At 43.2% G+C, this 20875-nt stretch overlaps 1 protein-coding gene across 1 annotated transcript; it reads right to left on the minus strand.

Annotated features, from left to right (window-relative positions):
- Positions 1-1996: 1996 nt before the first annotated feature.
- On the minus strand, positions 1997-20659 carry MLANA (melan-A). Its single transcript, XM_045840728.1, has 5 exons — positions 20603-20659; positions 19076-19172; positions 14938-15034; positions 7383-7496; positions 1997-4060 (listed from the first exon to the last, which is right to left on the minus strand). Exons 2-5 carry the CDS (start codon positions 19150-19152, stop codon positions 3974-3976), a joined length of 375 nt encoding a protein of 124 aa, XP_045696684.1. The 5' UTR covers positions 19153-19172; positions 20603-20659; the 3' UTR covers positions 1997-3973.
- Positions 20660-20875: the final 216 nt, after the last annotated feature.

Here is a 20875-nt window from a genome sequence, read left to right on the forward strand (position 1 = left end):
GGGCTTCTATTCCACTTTTTCTCAAGGCCTTCTTGTAGGAGTCATACTTCTGATATATGTAGCTAATATTGTCATACACTTTGGGAAGTTTCTTTTAGGTTTCTAAACAGTGAGTTCTCTCTTCAATTGATTTTTCTGCAAATTTGCATTACATGTTCTTAATGTAGCCCAGCAAGCAGTATTTGAAGTTTTGGTTGGTTTTTGAATCTCACTTTCAAACTATTTTCAGACTGCAAAGATGCTTGTTGAATTTAGAGACCATTCATTTGAACTGTGATATGTCCATATAGATTTCTTCACTAAACTTTGTAAATGGTCCTTGATTTTCTCCTTCAAGCCTTTTTAAAGAAACACTTAATAGAATCAGTATATTCAAATTGACTTTTCATTGACAGTAGTTCTCATTTTCTAAAATTTTCTCTTTGATCTCTGATTTCTCCTTCATCTCAGTATGTATTATGTATGTATGTAGTCTTTTCTAAAGAAAGCAGGCAGCCCTGACTGGTGTGGCTCTGAGTGCCTGCCTGAGAACGAAAGGATCATTGGTTTGATTCCCAGTCAGGGCACATGCCTAGGTTGCAGGCCAGGTCCCCAGTAGGGGGCGCAGGAGAGGCAACCATACATTGATGTTTCTCTCCCACCATTCTCCTCTCCCTAGAAATAAAGTCTTTTTAAAAAATAAAGCAGGCAGACTTTTCATCTACTATTTCAGAGATTTTAATAGGCTCTCTTCATCATTTAAAGACTTTCATTTGAGTTTTCAAGTTGTCAAGCATCTTTTTTTCTGTTTATTTCCCACACTTTTTCTTTTACAACTTCTTTATAACAGTTTTAGGCTTTCTTTTTTTTTTAAGATTTTATTTATTTATTTTTAGAGAGGGAAGGGAGGGAGGGAGAGAGAGAGAGAAAGAGAGAGAAACATCAATGTGCGGTTGCTGGGGGTTATGGCCTGCAACCCAGGAATGTACCCTGGCTGGGAATCGAACCTGGGACACTTTGGTTCCCAGCCCTCACTCAATCCACTGAGCTACGCCAGCTAGGGCAGGCTTTCTTTAAAATGAGTGCTTTTATCCAAGCCATCCATGATTTCCCTCTGAATTTGTTCTACATTCTTCTGAGATGTTTTAATGATGTTCTGTCATCAATAACTTGAGATCAAGGGATTTTAATGCATTTCCAAATGATTCTGTCAGTCCTTAAAGTTTAGCCATGAAATGAAGGTTTAGGAGGCTCACTGGTTTCTGTCCTTTTTGGAAAAGTTCTGTAATATTCTCAAGTGACAAGTGGATCTATCCAGATTTATAAGTGCTATCTAACTCAGTGTTTATAACTTCAGAGGACTGGTCCTCACTAGAGGTGACTTGGGGGCTTCACTGATTTGTGTAATCAGTCTAAACTCACTGACTTTAACCCAGGCAGGAAATCTTTGGGCTAGCTCTGTTTCCCTCAAGTTTGCCTGCTCTTCACTCTCTTTACAATCAGAGTCCATATTAGAACCTGCTAGGGAAAACCATAGAGACTTGGGGCTTGAATCAAGCATCAGACAATACCTGACACCTGGTGTAAACCAGGTTCTATAAACAGAGCTCACTGCACAAATGGAAAGCAATATTATGTATCCAGTGAATTTGGGCAAGTAGAAAACTGCCGCAGATGACTCCGGGCCATGAGCTCTGACCACTCTAGTCCTGACCTGATCCTGCAGGAAGCCTATGAGGTCAAAGCAGTGCCATGCCATTACCACTGCCCTTGAGCATGTCAGGCTTTTCGGTGGGCACCCTGCAGGGGAGGACTCCTGTGCCCAGAGCCCTGGGGAGGCTCATTCTCCTGAGTTTGAGTTTCCTTAGGCTGGAGGGAAGCCTGATCCTGCCTGCAAAGGTCACAGGGATCTCCCTCCCCTAGAGGCACCCTTGCAGCCCCCATTTATTCCATCCAGGTCGGCAGGGCCAGAGCACTGAAGGGCCTCAACAAAGGTATTATTAACTAAGCCCTGGATTTCAGTGTCAGATTTGGCAATGTCTTAACAGTTTATGGATATTCTGTGGGGCCAGTTGGTCCTCACTCAATCCAAGCATTCCTAGATGGAGGAGTCTCTCCTTCAGTGGTGTCTCAGTGACCCAGGCTCCTTCCACCATGTGATCCTGCAGTCTTCAGCTCCCAGATCCCATGGTCCTTCCAAAATTGGTCTCCAATCCAGGGAATCATTTCCAAAAGTGTGGCTGCTTCTTTGTAAGGAGCAGGTCCTACTTTTGGCTGAATCTGACACCTTAAATTCCTTGAAACAAAATCTCATTCTTCTAGTTTTTCCCTAGCAGACTCAACTCAACCCTCCTTGCCTGTCCCCCAGGACAGACACTGCCTTGAGGGACTGTGAAGAGGGACTTTTCCATGGGGAAGGAGAGAATGCTCATTGGATGATGGATGGTCTGGGGATCTTGGAGGGGTCCAGGGCTCAAGCCACAAGTTACTCTATGAATGTGGACAATTAAGGCTCAGACTAAGCCTTTCAGTGAGGAAAGGAGCTGACCAAATGCCTGATGGAGTTTACTTGGTTTAGGATTCACTTATTTGTTTGAAAAGGGAAGGGACAGAGCTTATTTTAAGTGGTAAGACTGGACAGAGAAAGGACAGAAAGGTACTTTAGCATTTTGTGGACATTTTCTTCAATGTGTGTAACAAGTTTCTTTATTCAGTGTTTTTTTCTCTTCAGTGCAATTTTGTCTTTTGTAGAAAATGCTGCTGTTAGGCTACTCTGATGTTTCCAATGACACAAGACGATTGTAGGTGGTTTACTGACTCAGCATAGGATAATACTGAATCACATATTGAGAAAGTCATTTATTTCTCTTGCAAGCCTTTTAATTACGTTAAAAGCTTTTCTCTGATTCTTGCTAATCTTCCTCTTTAATAAAGGGAGCAGGTTTCAGGTTGACAGCCTTCTGCAGCCATCAGTATCTTCTACGTTTTAATAAAAATAATTTCCTTTCATTATCTTCATGTTTACAGTTGTCCTCTACTTACAGAAAATGATACTGATTTTCCATTTTGTGTGGTGATACACATTTAAGCCAAATTTTTTTAATGAGCTGACTGAAAGAAAAATATTAGATAAATAGTATACATGATAGGTAGATGTCAACAACAACAAAAGAATTGCAATGTTGCCAGCAAATGGTAACACTCTTCCAGAATCTCTGATCCTTTATGATTTCTTCTATATGCTCTTTTGAGAGGGATTTGGGAATCCAAATGAACTAAATTTCCATTGGCACATTTAAGGCAAAATATCAGCCAAACTTAACTAGAGTAGCTTTTGCCTATTTAAATTCTGACACCACTTTCTGGTTTAACAGAAAATTCTTGTCATTAATTATAATAACACTGAGCCCTGAAATAAAATGCAATTAGAACTATATTACTTAAGAGGATCTTCACAGTACGTTTTTTAGCATCATGGAACACGAAAAGACATTGCTGACACTTTCCTGATCAGATCAGTCTGACTATATGATTTGGTACATCAATCAGCTTTTGGTCTTAAAGCTGTAAAGTTACCCTTTGGGAGTACTCCATAGCACAAACTTACCCGTTACAGTTCAGTTTGGTCAAGAGGTTGCTCCTTCAAAAAGCAGAATAGTGGTTTGTTAGTTATTGGTGAAATTTCAACTAAAAAGAAATTGAATGGTCCCAGAACACACACTTAAATGCTATCCAACCAGAAATAACACCACAGATGTATTAGCATTACTACTGGTGCAGACCATATCATGCATTTCAACATTTATTGACAAAGTTTTTCCATTTTTATATTTTTCATCATTTCCTCAGTTAGTATTGCTGTTGCCCTACTAAATTTAACACTAAGCTTATTATTAGAGATGGTATACACCATTTCTACAGCATTCTGAAGCAAAATATTAAATGCCCATGTTAAACATAATCCAAAGCGTGAGGGAAATCATCTCAGCAGCTCTCAGGGGCCTCGCTGGCTCTCACGGAGAGTAAGTGGTGGTGCCTGTTGTGTGGAGAGTTTCTCATAGGCAGGTGGAGCATTGGGAACCTGTGGGGATGAGAAAGGGAGAGTATGGGCCTGGCAGCAGTGCATGTGTTTCTGGGAGAGCCAAGAAGTCAAAATAGGTAGCATCATATTTATACTTTTGCTCTGAACTGAAACTTTTAAGTGCCCACATCTAATTTCCACCCAACAAGGTAATAATTGTTAAAGTTCACAAGTGTGTTTGTTGAAACATTGTTCGGCGCAGGAGTTCAGAAAAAATAGGGCAAAGGGGCTTCCCAAAATCTCAAAAACTGATATGTACCTGGAATAACCTTGTCAATAGAAGTCCTAAGCCCTAACTAATGAAATGTTGGACCCTGTTTACAGACATTAAATACACTGCATTTTTACCACATAGGTAAGTCCTTGAAGTTATGTCTAAAGGCCATTGCTGCTATCAACAGAGCACAAACATGTCAGACCTTCATTTAATATTCACAGCAATTCTAGGAGTATTTTCATGTTGCAGGTTGGGAAATAAAGCACAGGGAAGTTGAGTCACTTGCCCAAGGTCACACAACTAGTAAGTGTGAAGCTAAGAACAAACTCAGTAACTTGACCCAGAGTCAGTGCTTTCAACCATTTTCATACATTGCCTGCACTGTCCAGTAGAAACAGAGTGCACCATACATGTGATTGTAAGATTTCTAGTAGACACAATTAAAAATAAGTAAAAGAAGCAGAGAACATGAACCTTAATAATACATTTCATTTAACCTCACATATTAAAATACTAGCGTTCCAACACGTAACCAATATGGTTCATACTAAGTCTTTGAAATCTGGTAGATAGTACAACACATCTCAATTCAAACTACAATGTTTTAAGTATTCAATAGCCATGTGTAGCTAGTGGCTACCCTCTTAGCATAGCTCTATACAACTAATGAAAGGTCTTTTATTTTTTCCCCTAGATATATCTATGTTCAGGACATAAACAAATACACTAAAAACATAAGACAAAAAGGATATTGTACGCAGAACCAAGTTCTTCCTTTGGATCCTATATGTAAAGCCCTCATTATTGATGCAGGAAAATCTGGGTGTAAGACAACACAATTTAAGAAGATAGACTTCTGGCCAAATGGGGGCATACATAGATACATACACTTTGCCTCCTTGCACAACCAAAAGAAGGACAACAAACTTAAAAACAAAAAACCAGAATTGTCAGAAAATTTAACTGTATGAAAGTCTGATAACCAAGGAGTTAAAGAGGAAACATCATCCAGACCGGTAGGAGGGGCGGAGATGAGCAGCAGAGATGAAGAGGAATCATGGCAAGGTGGCAGCTGGAGGACCAGGCAGTCCTACATTTGCATGTGGATAAACCAGGAGGAAAAACTGGGGAGTGAGACAGATCTCACAACCCAGAGTTCCAGCATCAGAAAATAAAGCCTCAAAACCTCTGGTAAAAATCTGTGGGTGCTGTGGCATTGGAGAAACTCCAAGCCTCTTAGGAGAGTTGGTTGGAGAGACCCACAAAGTCCCAGAATGTACACAAAACCACCCACCCAGGAATCAGCACCAAATGGGCCCAATTTGGTTGTCGGCAACAGTGGAAGGGACTGAAAGCCAGCCAAGAGCTGAGCATGCAGCACTGCTCCCTCTCAGACCCCTCCCCCACATAGGGCACCACAGCACAGCCTCTTGGGCTGCCCTGCCTTGGCAGATATCTAAGGCTCTGACCCTTACTCTGTAACAGGCAGACTGAGACCAAAAATATGGCCCAAATGAAAGAACAGATCAAAACTCCAAAAATAGAACTAAGCGATGAAGCGATAGCCAGCCTATCAGATTCAGAATTCAAAACACTGGTAATCAGGATGCTCACAGAAATGGGTGAGTATGGTTGCAAAATAGAGGAAGAAGTGAAGGCTGTGCAAAGTGAAATAAAGGAAAATGTACAAGGAACCAACGGTGAAGGGAAGGAAACCGGGATCAAATCGGTGATTTGGAGCAGAAGGAAGAAATAAACATTCAGCCAGAACAGAGTGAAGAAACAAGAATTCAGAAAAATGAGGAGAGGCTTAGGAACCTCCAGGGCAACTTTAAACTTTCCAATACACGAATCATAGGGATGCCAGAGGGAGAAGAGGAAGAGGAAGAAACATTTGAAAACATAATGAAGGATTTTCCTAATCTGGCAAAAGAAATAGACTTCCAGAAGCTCAGAGAGTCCCAAAGAAGTTGGACCCAAGGAAGCACACACCAAGGCACATCATGATTACATTACCCAACATGAAAGATAAGGAGAGAATCTTAAAAGCAGCAAGAAAAAAGGAGACAGTTACCCACAAAGGAGCTCCCGTTAGACTATCAGCTGATTTCTCAAAAGAGACCTTGCAGGCAAGAAGGGACTGGAAAGAAGTATTCCAAGTCATGAAAGGCAAGGACCTACATCCAAGATTACTCTGCCCAGCAAAGCTTTCATTTAGAATGGAAGGGCAGATAAAATGCTTCCCAGATAAGGTCAAGTTAAAGGAGTTCATCATCACCAGTCCCTTATTATATGAAATGTTAAAGGGACTTATCTAAGAAAAAGAAGATCAAAAACTGTGAACAGTAAAATGACCACAAACTCACAACTACCAACAAATGAACCTAAAAAAAAACATACAAAAACAAAAACCAACTAAGCAAACAACTAGAACAGGAACAGAATCACAAAAATGAAGATCACATGGAAGACTATCAGCAGGTGGTGGGAGGGGAGAGAATGGAGGAAAAGGTACAGGGAATAAGAAGCATAAATGGTGGGTAAAAATAGACACGGGGAGTTTGAGAATAAATAGTATGGGAAATGGAGAAGCCAAAGAACTTATATGTATGACCCATGGACATGAACTAAGGTGGGGGAATGCTGGTGGGAGGGGATTGCAGGGCAGAGGGAAATAAAGGGGAGAAAAAAATGGGACAACTGTAATAGCATAATCAATAAAAAATATTTTTTAAAAAAGATTCAATCCCAGTCTCTGCTTATTGTGTCTGGTAGGTGACAGGCAGCATGAACACCAGCTTTTCTGGTTTCACGATGACTATAGCCTACCTTGATTGCAGTATGTGACAGATCATGAAACAGACTACCTAGATGAGTCACACCCAAAATCCTGACCCACAGACCCTATGAAATCAATAAATGCTGTTTTAAAACACACACAAAAAGAAAGAAAATCTATGGGCTTCCCTTGTTTTTTACCTTTATTATTTTTTACTATGGTAAAACAGATATAACATAAAATTTACCATGTTAACCCATTTTTAGGTGTATGGTTCAGTATAGCATTAAATACGTTCACATACTCCTTACAGAATCTGAACCTACCGCAAGTTCACAGTTGTTCTCCTGAAAAGGTAGTTTGCTGTCCTGTGGACCAGGTCCCTTGGACAGACATCTTCCTGTTAAGGTGCTTTGAGTACCAGCATAAAAGCTTTTGTCCTGAAATGTGAATTCACAAAAGTCAGTGGGTGAGAAGAAATAATTGAGTCCATTAAAGAAATGAGAAAGAAGGTGATGTTTTAAGAATGGGTTTTAGCCATGGCTGGCGTGGCTCAGTGGATCGAGTGCTGGCCTGTGAACCGAAGGATCACCAATTCAATTCCCAGTCAGAGCACATGCCTGAGTTGCAGACCAGGTCCCCCATTGTGGGTGTAATAGAGGCAACCGATTGAGATGTTTCTCTCATACACTGATTTTCTCTCCATTTCTTCCTTCCTTCCCCTCTCTCTAAAAATAAATAAATAGAATCTTTTTAAAAATCCCTGGCTGATGTGGTTCAGTGGATTGAGTGCCAGCTTGAGAACCAAAGAATTGCCAGTTCAATCCCCAGTCAGGGCACATGCCTAGGTTGTGGGCCAGGTCCCCAGTAGAGGGTGTGCGAGAGGCAACCATACATTGATGTTTCCCTCTCTTTCTCTCTTCCTTCCCTTCTCTAAAAATAAATAAATAAAATCATTTTTTTAAAAAGAATGGGTTTTAATTTTGATTGTGCCACATTCTCTGTGTTCCCTCTGAATTCCAGTTTTTGCATCTGTAGTATGAAAATAACATCACCTACCTCTCAGAGTTGTTAGAGGAATTAACTAAAAGTAAAACACCTAGTACAATGCCTGATACCCATTAGTTAATGAATATTTTTAAAGGGAAGGAGAAAAAGAGTGAAACGAAAAAATGAACCTCAGAATGATTGCAAGAGGAGTAGATCAGAGGTAGTGAGGCAGGAGCTGATAGCACAGTGGGGACAGGCATATGATGTCACACCAGAAATTTAATACTCTATTTCTGTTTTTCCCACAAGGACAGCAAACTATCTTAAACTCTATGAATGCATATACTGTGATAGAAATGCTCTGGTTGTAGCCCTGAGTCAAGTTGCAACAATAATGACAAGTCAGTCTAAGGCTGGTATTGTTGTACCCTGAGTTATTGTGGGGGAGGATACATATACGCTTAGTGCTTTGAATAAGGTTAGAGGATGATGCTCTTCATCCCTAGAATAGAATGACAACAGTTTGTACAAGACAGAAACACAAACCAAAGTGGAGACTGCTGAAGCGATTCACCTGGGTGAGGTAGAGTATTTCATCACTGACATTGGTTAAAATTGCTGGCATCTCATGATAACAAAAAACAAACTTTAGTTGCTTTTATTATTGTTGTTAAATTCTCTACTACAGTGGTTTTGAAACTTTAGCATGCATCACCATCACCTGGAGGGCCTGTTAAACACATTTCTGGGCCCATTCCCAGAATTTCTGATACAGTGCGTCTGGGGTGAGGCCACAGATTTGCATTTCTAACAGTTCCCCCGTGATTTTGATGGTCCAGAACCACACCAAGAACCACTGCTGTACAGACAATGCACCTTCTTGCCTGTAGCTGGGCAATTCGGCTACACTCAAATACTTAGAGGGACCAGGCAGGTAATGCAAAAGGGGATCAGGAGGGTCCAGTGGGGGCCAGCAGAGGGAAAGAGGGATTGTATATCCCATCTAAAGAGACTATAGCTGCCAGTTTTTCCCAGATCTTTTGATTTTTTTGAAAAAGAAACTATAAATCAAGGTTTTTATGTAAAATGTTATTTTATTTTTAAGTATTTTTCATTGACTATGCTATTACAGTTTTCCCAATTTTTACCCCTTTATCCCCCCTCCACCCTGCCCCCAACCCTCCAACATTACCCCCCACTTTAGTTCATGTCCATGGGTTGTACATATAAGTTCTTTGCATCCTGTTTCCTATACCATTTTTTATCTTTCCCCATCTATTTTATGCGTACTAATTATGCTTCTTCTTCCCTGTACCTTTCCCCCTCATTCCTCCCTTCCCCCTCCCCACTGAACTCCCTCTGTGTGATGTCCATTTCTCTGATTGTATTCCTGTTCTGGTTATTTTAAATGTTAGCATCTAATTCAATTCTTAAAAATACAGGCCCAAACATATCTGTGAGCCAAACCCAGCATGCCCTCTGTGGCCTAAGCTGAGGGAGGCCAGAACAGGGCTGCCATGCAGGTGATCAGCGCCTCTCCAGGCTTGCCTGTGGACTGGGCCTGATCGTTGAGGTCTATTAGGTTGCACAAGAAGGGTATCAAAGCAGATTTCCAAGGGTAGAGAAGTATTTGGAACATCAGTTAGATGAGGCCAGACATGAATTAGGCTGATAACTACACAGTCAGCAGACTGTAAAGAAGTAGTTTTCTGGCTTCTGGCCAAGATGGAGGTGTAGGTAGATACACTGTACCTCCCCGCACCACCAGAAGGACAACAAATTTAAAAACAAAAAAACAACCAGAACTGCCAGAAAATTAAACTGCATGGAAGTGCAACAATCAAGGAATTAAAGAAGAAACATTCATCCAGACCAGTAGGAGGGGCAGAGGCAGCCTGGGGCAGAGAGGACACTAGCAAGACCAGAAAGGGACAAGAACAAGAGCAAGAAATTGAAAAGTTATCTGAACAAATAATAAAGGAGAACTTCCCCAATCTGGCAAAGAAAAAAGACTTCCAGGAAGCTCAGAGTCCCAAAGAAGTTGGACCCAAGGAAGCACACACCAAGGCACATCATGATTACATTACCCAACATGAAAGATAAGGAGAGAATCTTAAAAGCAGCAAGAAAAAAGGAGACAGTTACCCACAAAGGAGCTCCCATTAGACTATCAGCTGATTTCTCAAAAGAGACCTTGCAGGCAAGAAGGGACTGGAAAGAAGTATTCCAAGTCATGAAAGGCAAGGACCTACATCCAAGATTACTCTATCCAGCAAAGCTTTCATTTAGAATGGAAGGGCAGATAAAATGCTTCCCAGATAAGGTCAAGTTAAAGGAGTTCATCATCACCAGTCCCTTATTATATGAAATGTTAAAGGGACTTATCTAAGAAAAAGAAGATCAAAAACTGTAAACAGTAAAATGACCACAAACTCACAACTATCAAAAACTGAACCTAAAAAAAACATACAAAAACAAAAACCAACTAAGCAAACAACTAGAACAGGAACAGAATCACAAAATAGAGATCACGTGGAGGACTATCAGTAGGTGGAGAAAGGGGAGAGAATGGGGGGAAAGGTACAGGGAATAAGAAGCATAAATGGTGGGTACAAAATAGATAAGGGGAGGGTAAGAATAGTATGGGCAATGGAGAAGCCAAAGAACTTATATGTATGACCCATGGACATGAACTAAGGTGAGGGAATGCTGGTGAGAGGGGGAGTACAGGGCAAAGGGAAATAAAGGGGAAAAAAATGGGACAATTGTAATAGAATGAATGAATGAATGAATGAATGAATGAATGAATGAATGAATAAATAAATAAATAAATAAATAAATAACAAATAAAAAAAGACGTTTTCCTAAACTCTGCCTCACCTCCTAGAAGGATATATGCACAAGGACCTTAATCTTAATCATGACATGAGGACACTGGGAGGTTCTGGTCCCCTCCCCAACTCCCAGAGATACACCTCAGAAAAGATATTTAATGTGTTCTCTGCCTTTAGTCAATAATCACTTTTATTCTTTTTCTTGTTTTGTTTTTTAATTCTCTCCCCTGCCACAGTGCGCACCTCAAAATGCAAGTTCCTGATTCCTGGTTCTCATCACCAGAGCTGGTCCTAGAATCTGCATTTTAGCACGAAGCCCTGGTGATTCACGTTCAGGATCCCCTTACCTTGCTCTGAGAAACAAAACTAGAGGAGACATGAGCATAAACGGAGCTGTATGCAGGGGTCTCAAAATTCTCCCCAAGAATCAAAAGCATTGTTTCTAACTTCCAAGTGAAAGAGTAAAATTGGTAAATACAAAAACCAACTTCCAGTGCCTTGCAAATCATTTTCCTGAAAAAACGTATTGCTGCAAAAGCAGCTTTTCTTTTCAAAAGACGTTTTCCAGGTGTAAGGGGAATTATTAGCCAACAGAGGGATTTTAGGAGATCTTAATTCCAACCAACCCTGATATCATTCTATGTTCAGTGAAAGTGGGAAAGTAGGTATTTTAAAGCTCAATGAGGGTTGTTAAAGATGGAGTAATGCAAATACCCAGAACTTGCTATATTGTCATTCATGTACTTCTGTTTTAAAATGATAGTAGAATCATCAAAGACAGACTGGGAGGTAATTATGTAATTAAATGTAGTACTTAATGCACTATTTTACATAATTTTGCCTACATTTCTTACACTGCTGATTCCAAACCTGGCCTTTCAAGAGATATGAAAGTCTCAAAATGAGATTTTAGTATTAATTTTAAAAATAAATGACAGAGCCCTGGCTGGTGTGGCTCAGTAGATTGAGTGCCTGACTGCAAACCAAAGGATCACCAGTTCAGTTCCCAGTCAGGGCATGTGCCTGGGTTGCAGGCCAGGACCTCAGTAGTGAGCATGCAAGAGGCAAATACACATTGATGTTTCTTTCTCTCTCTGTCTATCTCCTTCCCTTCCCTCTCTCTAAAAATAAATAAATGAAATATTTTTTAAAAATAAATAAATGACAGCATTTTTAGACAGTCAGGAATCAGGGAATATAAACACATAAAAATTCCAGAAACTACAAATCACTGATGTAGACCTAGAGTAATGGAGACATGATAAGTTGAATTGGAACCTTACCAAGCAAAATTTTCACACTGCCTAAGCCTGCAATGTTAAGACTCTCTCTGTTACTCTTAAATGAGTTTAAGATGAGAGTGTTGAAGCAGAAAAGGAAAGAAAAAAAGTTGTCCTTTTGCTCAGTATCACCTAGCTAGCAATTGTGGGCAGTTAGGAAATTGAGACCAACATAATGAGTTTGTAGAACTTTTACTCCTTAAAAAGCTAAATCATTGTGATTTTTTTATGTATGAACATAGAATGAGTAAAAATTATATAGAAAAAAATATATATTTTGTGAAGATGTTATTTATTTATTTTTAGAGAGAGGGGAAGGGAGGAAGAAAGAGAGGGAGAAAATCATCAATGTGTGGTTGCCTCACACACCCACCACTGGGGACCTGGCCTGCAACCCAGGCATGTGCCCTGACTGGGAATCAAACTGGCAACTCTTTGGTTCACTGGCTGGCACTTAGTCCACTGAGCCACACCAGCCAGGGCTAGAAAATATATATATATATATTAAATAAAAACTGATATATACCATGCTATATCATGTAGCTAGGTATAGAACAGAGCAAATGAGGCTTAGAGGAATTAAAAACTAAGGTCACCAAGCAGGTCAATGGCAGACAATAAGACCAAAACCTGATGCCATACAACTGAGTGATTGCTATGTGCCAGGTACTGTGCTGGACACTGGAAGTACAACGATGAATAAGAAAATTTCCCAGTCCTGGTTGGTGTGGCTCAGTGGATTGAGCACCAGACTGCAAACCAAAGGGTTGCTGGTTCAATTCCCAGTCAGGGCACATGCCTGGGTTGCGGGCCAGGTCCCCAAAAGGGGGAGTATGAGAGGCAACCACACATTGATGTTTCTCTCCCTCTCTGCCTCCCTCCCCCTCTGTCTAAAAAAAGTTAAAAAATAAATAAAATCATTTTAAAATAGTAATTTAATTTAAAAAAGGAAATATTTTCCATTCCTGTTTATAAATGGAGGAAAGAAAAGAGGGGGAAGAGGCAAAAGTAAATAGTCAATTATAAGACAATGTCATAACCCCATGCAAGAGGTACAAGAGGAGTTCTGTGGCAGAGAGCAAAGGTTCCCTCACCCCCACCCCCCAACCACCCTGTTGTAGATGGCCACAGAGAAGTGTCAGATGAGTAGGAGTCCCATCCTTGACCTCCTAATCCAAGGCTTTCCTGTGGTATTTGGTTTGGAGTCTTATTAAGACTCAGGCCCTGGCTGGCATACCTCGGTGGATTGAGCGCAGGCTGTGAACCAAAGTGTCGCAGGTTCGATTCCCAGTCAGGGCACATGCCTGGGTTGCAGGCCACGGCCCCCAGCAACTGCACATTGATGTTTCTCTCTCTCTCTCTTTCTCCCTCCCTTCCCTCTCAAAAAGTAAATAAATAAAATCTTTAAAAAAAAGACTCAGCAACTTCTCTTTCCCATGAAATGTCAACACTCTGGAGGGCTGCTGCTCGATGGGTATGTCAGCCCCCAAATTCACCCTGTCTTTCATGGTTTGTATTTGAAACACTGCCAAGATGGGTATGAGGAAAGGGACATATGGGAATGCCCAAGCTTCCTGGTAAGGAGGAGGAGAACCCAAAGCTACAGCTTTCACCTTCCTCCTCTTCTCCTCAAGCTGCCAAGCCATGGCCTCCCACACCAATCCTCCCCTCTGTCACGGAACCTCCTCTGAATGAAGTGCTTCCGAATGGGGATTGGGACTTTCCAACGTCTTTTGTAAAGATAAACTTTTCCATTATGTATCAACCTCAGAAGCTTTCAGATCTGTAATAGAAGAGAGACAGGAGAGAAGAGAGGCAAAGAGTGGGAAAGGAATAGAGAAAGAGAGAGAGAGAGTGCCCTGGCTGGTGTGGCTCAGTAGGTTGAATGCTGGCCTGCAAACTGAAAGGCCGCTGGTTCAATTCACAGTCAGGGCTCATGTCTGGGTTGTAGGCCAAGTCCTCAGTTGAGGGCATGCAGGAGGCAACCATCCAATGGTTCTCCCCCTCTCTTTCTCCTTCCCTTCCCCTCTTTCTAAAAATAAATAAATAATTAATTAATTAAAAAATAAACTGAGGTCTCTGAAACCTGTAGGTTTTATTGTTTAGAGACTCAGTTGATGTCTCCTAGTTGTGCAAGACCCTGCTGCCCCAAGACTGGACTGTGTTAGCTTCCTGGCTGTATGGTAAAGAAGAAAATATCCTATTAAAACCAGTTTGCCATTAAAGGAAGATGGAGCCTGTTAAAAACCAAATGGTCCTTTGTGCTGCTGAGGAGTGAATGGTTACTTCATTGCACTGATGCTAGATGGCTCCTAGGTATACTGGGTTGCTTGGTATAGCAGAGTTAGAAGAATTCCCAGGCAATGTGAGAAGAAAGGGGTGAAGAGGCAAGGTGAGTGGAGTAACAGAGGCAGTGCGAGTTCCCAGAAGAGCTGGTGGGCCTGGCGTGTCTCATATGCTGCTGTTGACTGTGCAAGGTGACCACGAGCCCCGCCCCGTGCCTCACAGACTGTCGGTGCTCAACCACACACTCAGCCATCACTCAAGTTTGCTCTGAGAGGAACCAAAGAGCAGCCAAGTTCCTCTTTGGGATTGATGCCAGGACAGAGGCCAAGGAAGAGTTGCAAGAAGTACAATGTAGAAAAAGATTCATCAGAGCCAAGAGTCAGAGCTAGAGGCGACCATGGTAATGTTACCCCAGTGCCCAGAAATTCAGAGACAGAAGGGGAAGTGGGTCCTGGGTCTGGAAGGACCCCAGCAATGGGAGCTTCACCAACCTTCAGGCTCCTGTATCCACTTCGTCTTCTACAATACCAGCAGCCGAGGAGCAGCAAAATTCCCAGGATCACTGTCAGGATGCCAATCCCTGCGAACCTAGCCCAAGAGATAGATAAATTCATCTTGGTACAGAAGCCTTGTCCACATAGTGATCAAACAATCTTCTCTCCTCACGGGGACTTTGCCAGCCCAAAACTACATCACCCAGTCCCCAGGTAATTTCCCACCACATGGCACACTGGGCACCCACCAGACCCCCCACACTTGTATCCGGGGACAGCACCTCCTCTAGAACCCTCAGGTGTATGCCAGCAGAAGTCGTGCTAACTGGCATGGGCCCAAACACCGGAGCTCCTGGTACAAGACATATAGTAGCAACTGACCCTTATGTGGACAATGTGTTTACTGAAGCTGAATTATCATTTCACCAGGGCTGGTTTAGATCATTTTCCCCAACTATCAGTCCACAAAAAGAAAGTGGAAATTAGCATTGACTTAGCATCTACTATAAGCCAGGCGCTGTGCTAAACATTCTAGATACATTAGCTTGTTTAATTCTCACAATAACCCTGTAAGGCAGGCAGCACTTAGCATCCCCATTTCACAGGTGAGGAAATAAATGCAGAGATTAAGTGCCTTGCTGATAGTCATATATAAGACAGAGCTGGGATTTGAACTTGACTTTCCCTTGATTGGATTTGTGCCTTCTCCTCCCAACCCCTCTCGACCACCTCACTCCTTGCCTGTCTCCTCTCTCCAGTCCCACCCTACTATACTCCTGTTCCCAGACTCAGCATCGTTCCTCCCGGAGTGACAGCGACCCACCCTGCCTTCTCCCACAGGCCTCCCTATGGTGGTAACCAGCAGTGTGCTGACCTGTTTCTTCTAGAAATGGAAAAAGAACTCCCAGAGGAGTTTCTTTTTTTCGGGGGGGCAGGGTCATTTTTAAAAATTTGTATCCTCAATGCTTAGAAAGGGTCAAGCATGTAGGTGTTTTAAGAAATATTTCTTGAAGATGAGTGGATGGATGAATGGATACACAGTTGTATGGATGGGCAAACAGACAAATAAAAAATGAAGGAATGAATTATGGCTCATTACAAATTCACATCCTCTCCCCCATAACACCAACCTCTCTGAAAAATAAATGAACAATCGAATGTCTTGTTAAAACAACTATTTACAAATATGTGTATTTGTAGCAAAATGTAACTTGAACCTCCTGTGAGTCATTGACACTAGTGAGGATAATGGGATGAGCCCTTTACCACAAAGTTTGGTTTGGGGACAGGGACAGGTCAGAGAGAGAAGGAGAGAGCTTGGAAGTGGGCCACCGGGGGGCTCGGAGCTGGCACACTCTGACCGAAGGAATGGAAGCAGAACTGCGGGATTTAGAGGTCTCCAAGACTGTGACTATCCCATAGAGATCCCAGAGCCCGGCCCAGCTAGGACACATGTCCTGTGTTTATGCTCAGCGGGGCAAGCTGTTGTCCAGCCTCCACTTGCTCCAGGAATGCAATGCAGGTCACCAAGGACCAGATCAGAGGGGTTAGTGCCTGCTTGCCCTGGTCTTGGCTGAGTGACCTGGAAGAAGCATCTCGGAAGGGAGTGTTGGGGTGGCTGAGGTGAGAGGCCCGACCTGGCCGGCCTGCCTGCCAAGTCAGAATGGCCAGATGGCATTTGGAGTCAGGCACTCTGTGGATATTTAGTTAGTACCTCCCAGCTGGCCAGGCGAAGATTACTGGAAGAACTAGCGCTGGGGCTCAGCCCTGAGGAGAAGTGTCTGAGCTGCACCTGGAGCAAAACTGAAGCACCCCCAAGAAGGGCCTGCTCCTCAGCAGCAGGACACAGTGCAGGAGTCCATGCCAGCCTTTCGGACCCTATGTCCGGTGGCCTGTGGGAAGCACTACTTCCCCTGTTTCCAGGCCCTGGGGCTCTGCTTTCCCTGCATAACATTGTCAATTAGCTGACATCTGTCTGATTTTCTACTTCACAGCGTGAAAAACATTAACAAAGTGGAAGGTAAGTCTCTTATCAGTGACTTGCTCTGCAAGAAAGGGTCTGCCGAGCTGGGCAATTTATAAGATATAGAGCAGCTGCAGGTGAAACAAGGTCTAACTGAGGCTTTGCCTGGAGAGACTTTGGCCCAATACCACCTACTGGACCCCCTTCATCTCAAGACCTGTGAGGACCAAGGCTCCGTCTCCCAAACAGGTAAAGAGAAGCCTGGGATGGCAGTGCTGGATAAAAACTCTAAGCTAATTATGCAGGCCACTCCACCCACTTTACAGACTGTGAAGTGGACACCTACCATGATCCATTGGCATCACCGCTACCTTAGACACTACTCCACCACTCCCTGAGCAACAGTGTGTGCCAGGCCCCACACATACAGGCTTTTATTCCATCCTCATGACAATCATCTGAGGTGGGTATGGAGTTCATTTCACAGCTGATATCCCAAGACTTAGGCTGGTAAAACACCTAAGGCTGCACAGCAGGTTAAGTGGCAGAACCCACTTTCACAGAGACTGGCCCAAGACGCCCAGGGAGTAAGTGTTCGAGTTTGGGACAGACCCAGGCTTCCCATCACCCAGGCCAGTGCCTCCCCTGCCGTATCACCCTGTCTTGAAGCAAAGCTGTCACATGGAGCGTTTAGTGGGCTCTCGTGACTAAAAGCAGCTGATTCAGTTCCCAGCATGCCTGTGTTCTGATTTTGCCCACCAGCTCTGCGGTTATTCCCTCGGACACCATGACACAGACAGAGCTCTGTTCCCGCTGTGCACACGCAGTCACATTGCACTCACACACCCACGGTGATGACAGGGAGCAGAAAACACCGGCACATGCCAGACATGTCAGAAGAACTCTCTACCCGGCTAGTCTGAGGGCCTCAGGGTGTCACCCAAGTACCTCCTGCAATAGAGTTACTTGAGATGTGTGTTCAAGTGCAGACCCTGGGTCTCCACCCCCAGTCCTACTGTATCAGCCTCTTGGGACTAGGGAACTGCATTTCTTCAAGCTCCATGGGTAACTTATGCTCTCTCAACCCATGGAGGCCCTCCCTACTGCAACTTCACAGCCATAGAATCTTTGAGTCATCATGCAGAAGCTGAAACAGTATCCTACTGAACACCATGTGCAATGTACCCCCCCAAAGAGTATACTTCTGCTCTTGGGACATTTTTTCAGAACATCTGCCGACCCCCACCCTCAATTGACCACACAGGGATGTTAGAAAATCCCACAGGATCTTTGAGAAAAGCTCCCAGCCTGAATGCTCGCTCGCCCCTGCTAGTTCACGCTAGTACAGATTCGTCAACAGTCCTTCCCCAAGGGAGAAGAGAGCAGGTTTGTGGGAAACTGTCATCAGACCACTTGAGAGATGGTCCAAATAAAAACCCGGTTCCTCGTCCATCCTGTTGAAGTCCCTACTCAGAGGGGGGTGCTCCCCTCCCACCACCACGCCCTCACGGGCAGAGCGTGTGCCTACACCCGTGTTCCCATTGCATGCAGCACTTACTCCTGCTGATGCTATCTCGTGCCTAAATCTCCTGCTACATCGTAAGATTTTTTTCAAAGGAAAGAGTAGCATCTTGGGAGGGTTACACAATGCTCAGCTCTTAGAAATCCTTAATCATATAAATATTTACTTTTAATTGATTCATAATACCAAACACCTTTCCCTGGGATAAAGGATGATGCAAAGGTTCTGACCACCATCTTCACCCAGGGGTCAGGCACAAATGGAAGCACACCTGCCCTTCTTCACTTGCTCTTTGGCAACTCACCTTTGCTGTGTCTGCAGACCACCTTCAGGAGCCTGCGAGGGGTAGCCAGGACACGGCTTGAGGAAAGAGGCAACCTGCTCCCAGACGTATGTTTTTCAGTCTGGGAACCTACAGCAAAGGCCTAACAGCCAAGAATGCAGACAAAATGGCCAGATCCAAATTTTTACCGTTCCTATCACCTCACCTGTTCAGCCTCAGAGAAGCTTGTGTGAGCCCCTGTGGGACCAGAGTCTCCTCACCTCATTGCCAGTTTTTACCCTCTGGAGAAATAAATTCTGGAGAGATTTATGGAGAGGTGTGTGTCAGTGGAATTCAGAGGCTGAATTAGCAAAAGTTTTGAACTTACCCTTCAGCCGTGAGGTAGGAGTGGCCATGCCCTCTCTTCGGGTACCCGTAGATGTACTGGGCCTCTTTGCTTGGCATCTTGTAGGGTCACAGGACACCTAACAGCAGAGGCATGTGGGCTTCACTTAATGCATCTGGAGCGTCCTTGCTCCACAAAGACATTGCTACTAGGTGACCCTTGACGACAGCTGGGGCCTCTGGTTTCTCTTGGTGAGAGAATGTGTACCTGCTTCTTTCATTGATATTGCATGGAAATTGCTCAGGTTTCTAACCCCTTCCACCAACTGAGAATTAATTTCAAAAAACTGAAAACAAAAAAGCAAATGCTTTCAAATAGAGTTATTATTTAGGGGAAAATGCCCTTCATTTGCCTTCAATTGGACTCTATAACATAAACTGTAGAGAAACAAGCAAACAAAAAGCATTTTTATTAGTCCTTACTTTCCTTGGGCCAAAACTGTGGTTAGTAAAAGGAGTTACTTCTCTCCAAAGGTATTGTTGGATATCAATCCTTCCACAACTAGAAGGCTATGACAACAATGCATGTGGCCAAGCACAGCATCCTCCCAGCCCACTTTCCCACAGAGGAAAACACCCCACACAGGTGCCGGATCTAGCCCACATTCACCCCACCCAAAACAAGCTGAAGATGCCCACAACTCAACTTTTATAACAATTCATTGATCCTCCCACTGAAATTAGTTTCTGATTCTCCCTCATTCAGGTCTCATGACTAGGGTTAAAACACATATATAATGTTTGGGGGGGTGTTTTATATATATAGTTATAATGCAATAATTTAACCAATAATACAAATAGACAAACAGAAAGCTCAAGAAACTGCAGTGGTCGTGATTAACATGTGCTTGTTAAAAAACGAACAGTGGTTTCTCTTCTCTCCTTGCTATTATGTATTTTTCTTCCCTATTATTGTTCTCATGAATTTCAAAGGTCTGATCCCCATAGAATTATATTAATGAGCCTGCTTAGAACAGCAGGAGAGAAGTGGGAATGCTGAGTGGGGAATTCACTACATGAATCCTTTCCATTGGGGCATTTCATGTGCAATTTGCCCTTCCCAGTGGTAAAAAAGAAATTACAGTTGAACTCACTGATCAGCTCAGGTGAATAATATAGGGGTGAACCCTGTGTTCAACATCACAGACACAAAATGCAATTAATTCTGTGTCAAATTGTTTTTGTAAATCTATAACTCCAGTTCAGAGCCTTAGCAAACGGTGTGGGGTCGGCAAATGTCCCTCCCCCGACGTGAACCAGGAGCAGCAGCCCTTAAAGTGACAGAGTGATGCTGCTCACGAGCGGGCTTTCCCCATCCTCTGCTCCGCTGCTTGGCAGTCTAGAGAGAGCTTCTAGGAGACTTTGTGAACCTACAGAACTTGGAGAATTACAAACATTGAGGAGAAATTCTGCTAGTGGCCAACACCAGGGAGGCAGTGGAAGAGGAGTCCACCAGAATCTCCCTCCTCTGAAACCATAGGACCACAGCTGCGCACGAGAAGGCCCTTACCTTCCTGGATGGGATCGTCCTCCGCCTGCGTCTGTAGCGGGACCTGTGTGTACAGATCGCTTCTCCTCTCTTAATCTTCCTTTCTTTTTCTCCGCCTGGCCTTGAGTCCCATGTTAGTCACAAGTTTGGATTTCTGCAGGGTCATCTGTGATTGCTTAATTGGCATGAATGTAACCAGCTTCATTCCTCCCCTCAAAACTCACGGTTCACAATGGCCTCTGTTTTCCCCAAGCCCAGGGTTTCATCCCAGGAAGGCCATTTATTTTTAAATGC

The sequence above is a fragment of the Phyllostomus hastatus genome, unplaced genomic scaffold, assembly GCF_019186645.2.
Source record: "Phyllostomus hastatus isolate PE091 unplaced genomic scaffold, TTU_PhHast_1.1 phas_contig_34, whole genome shotgun sequence".
Taxonomy (NCBI): Eukaryota; Metazoa; Chordata; class Mammalia; order Chiroptera; family Phyllostomidae; genus Phyllostomus; species Phyllostomus hastatus.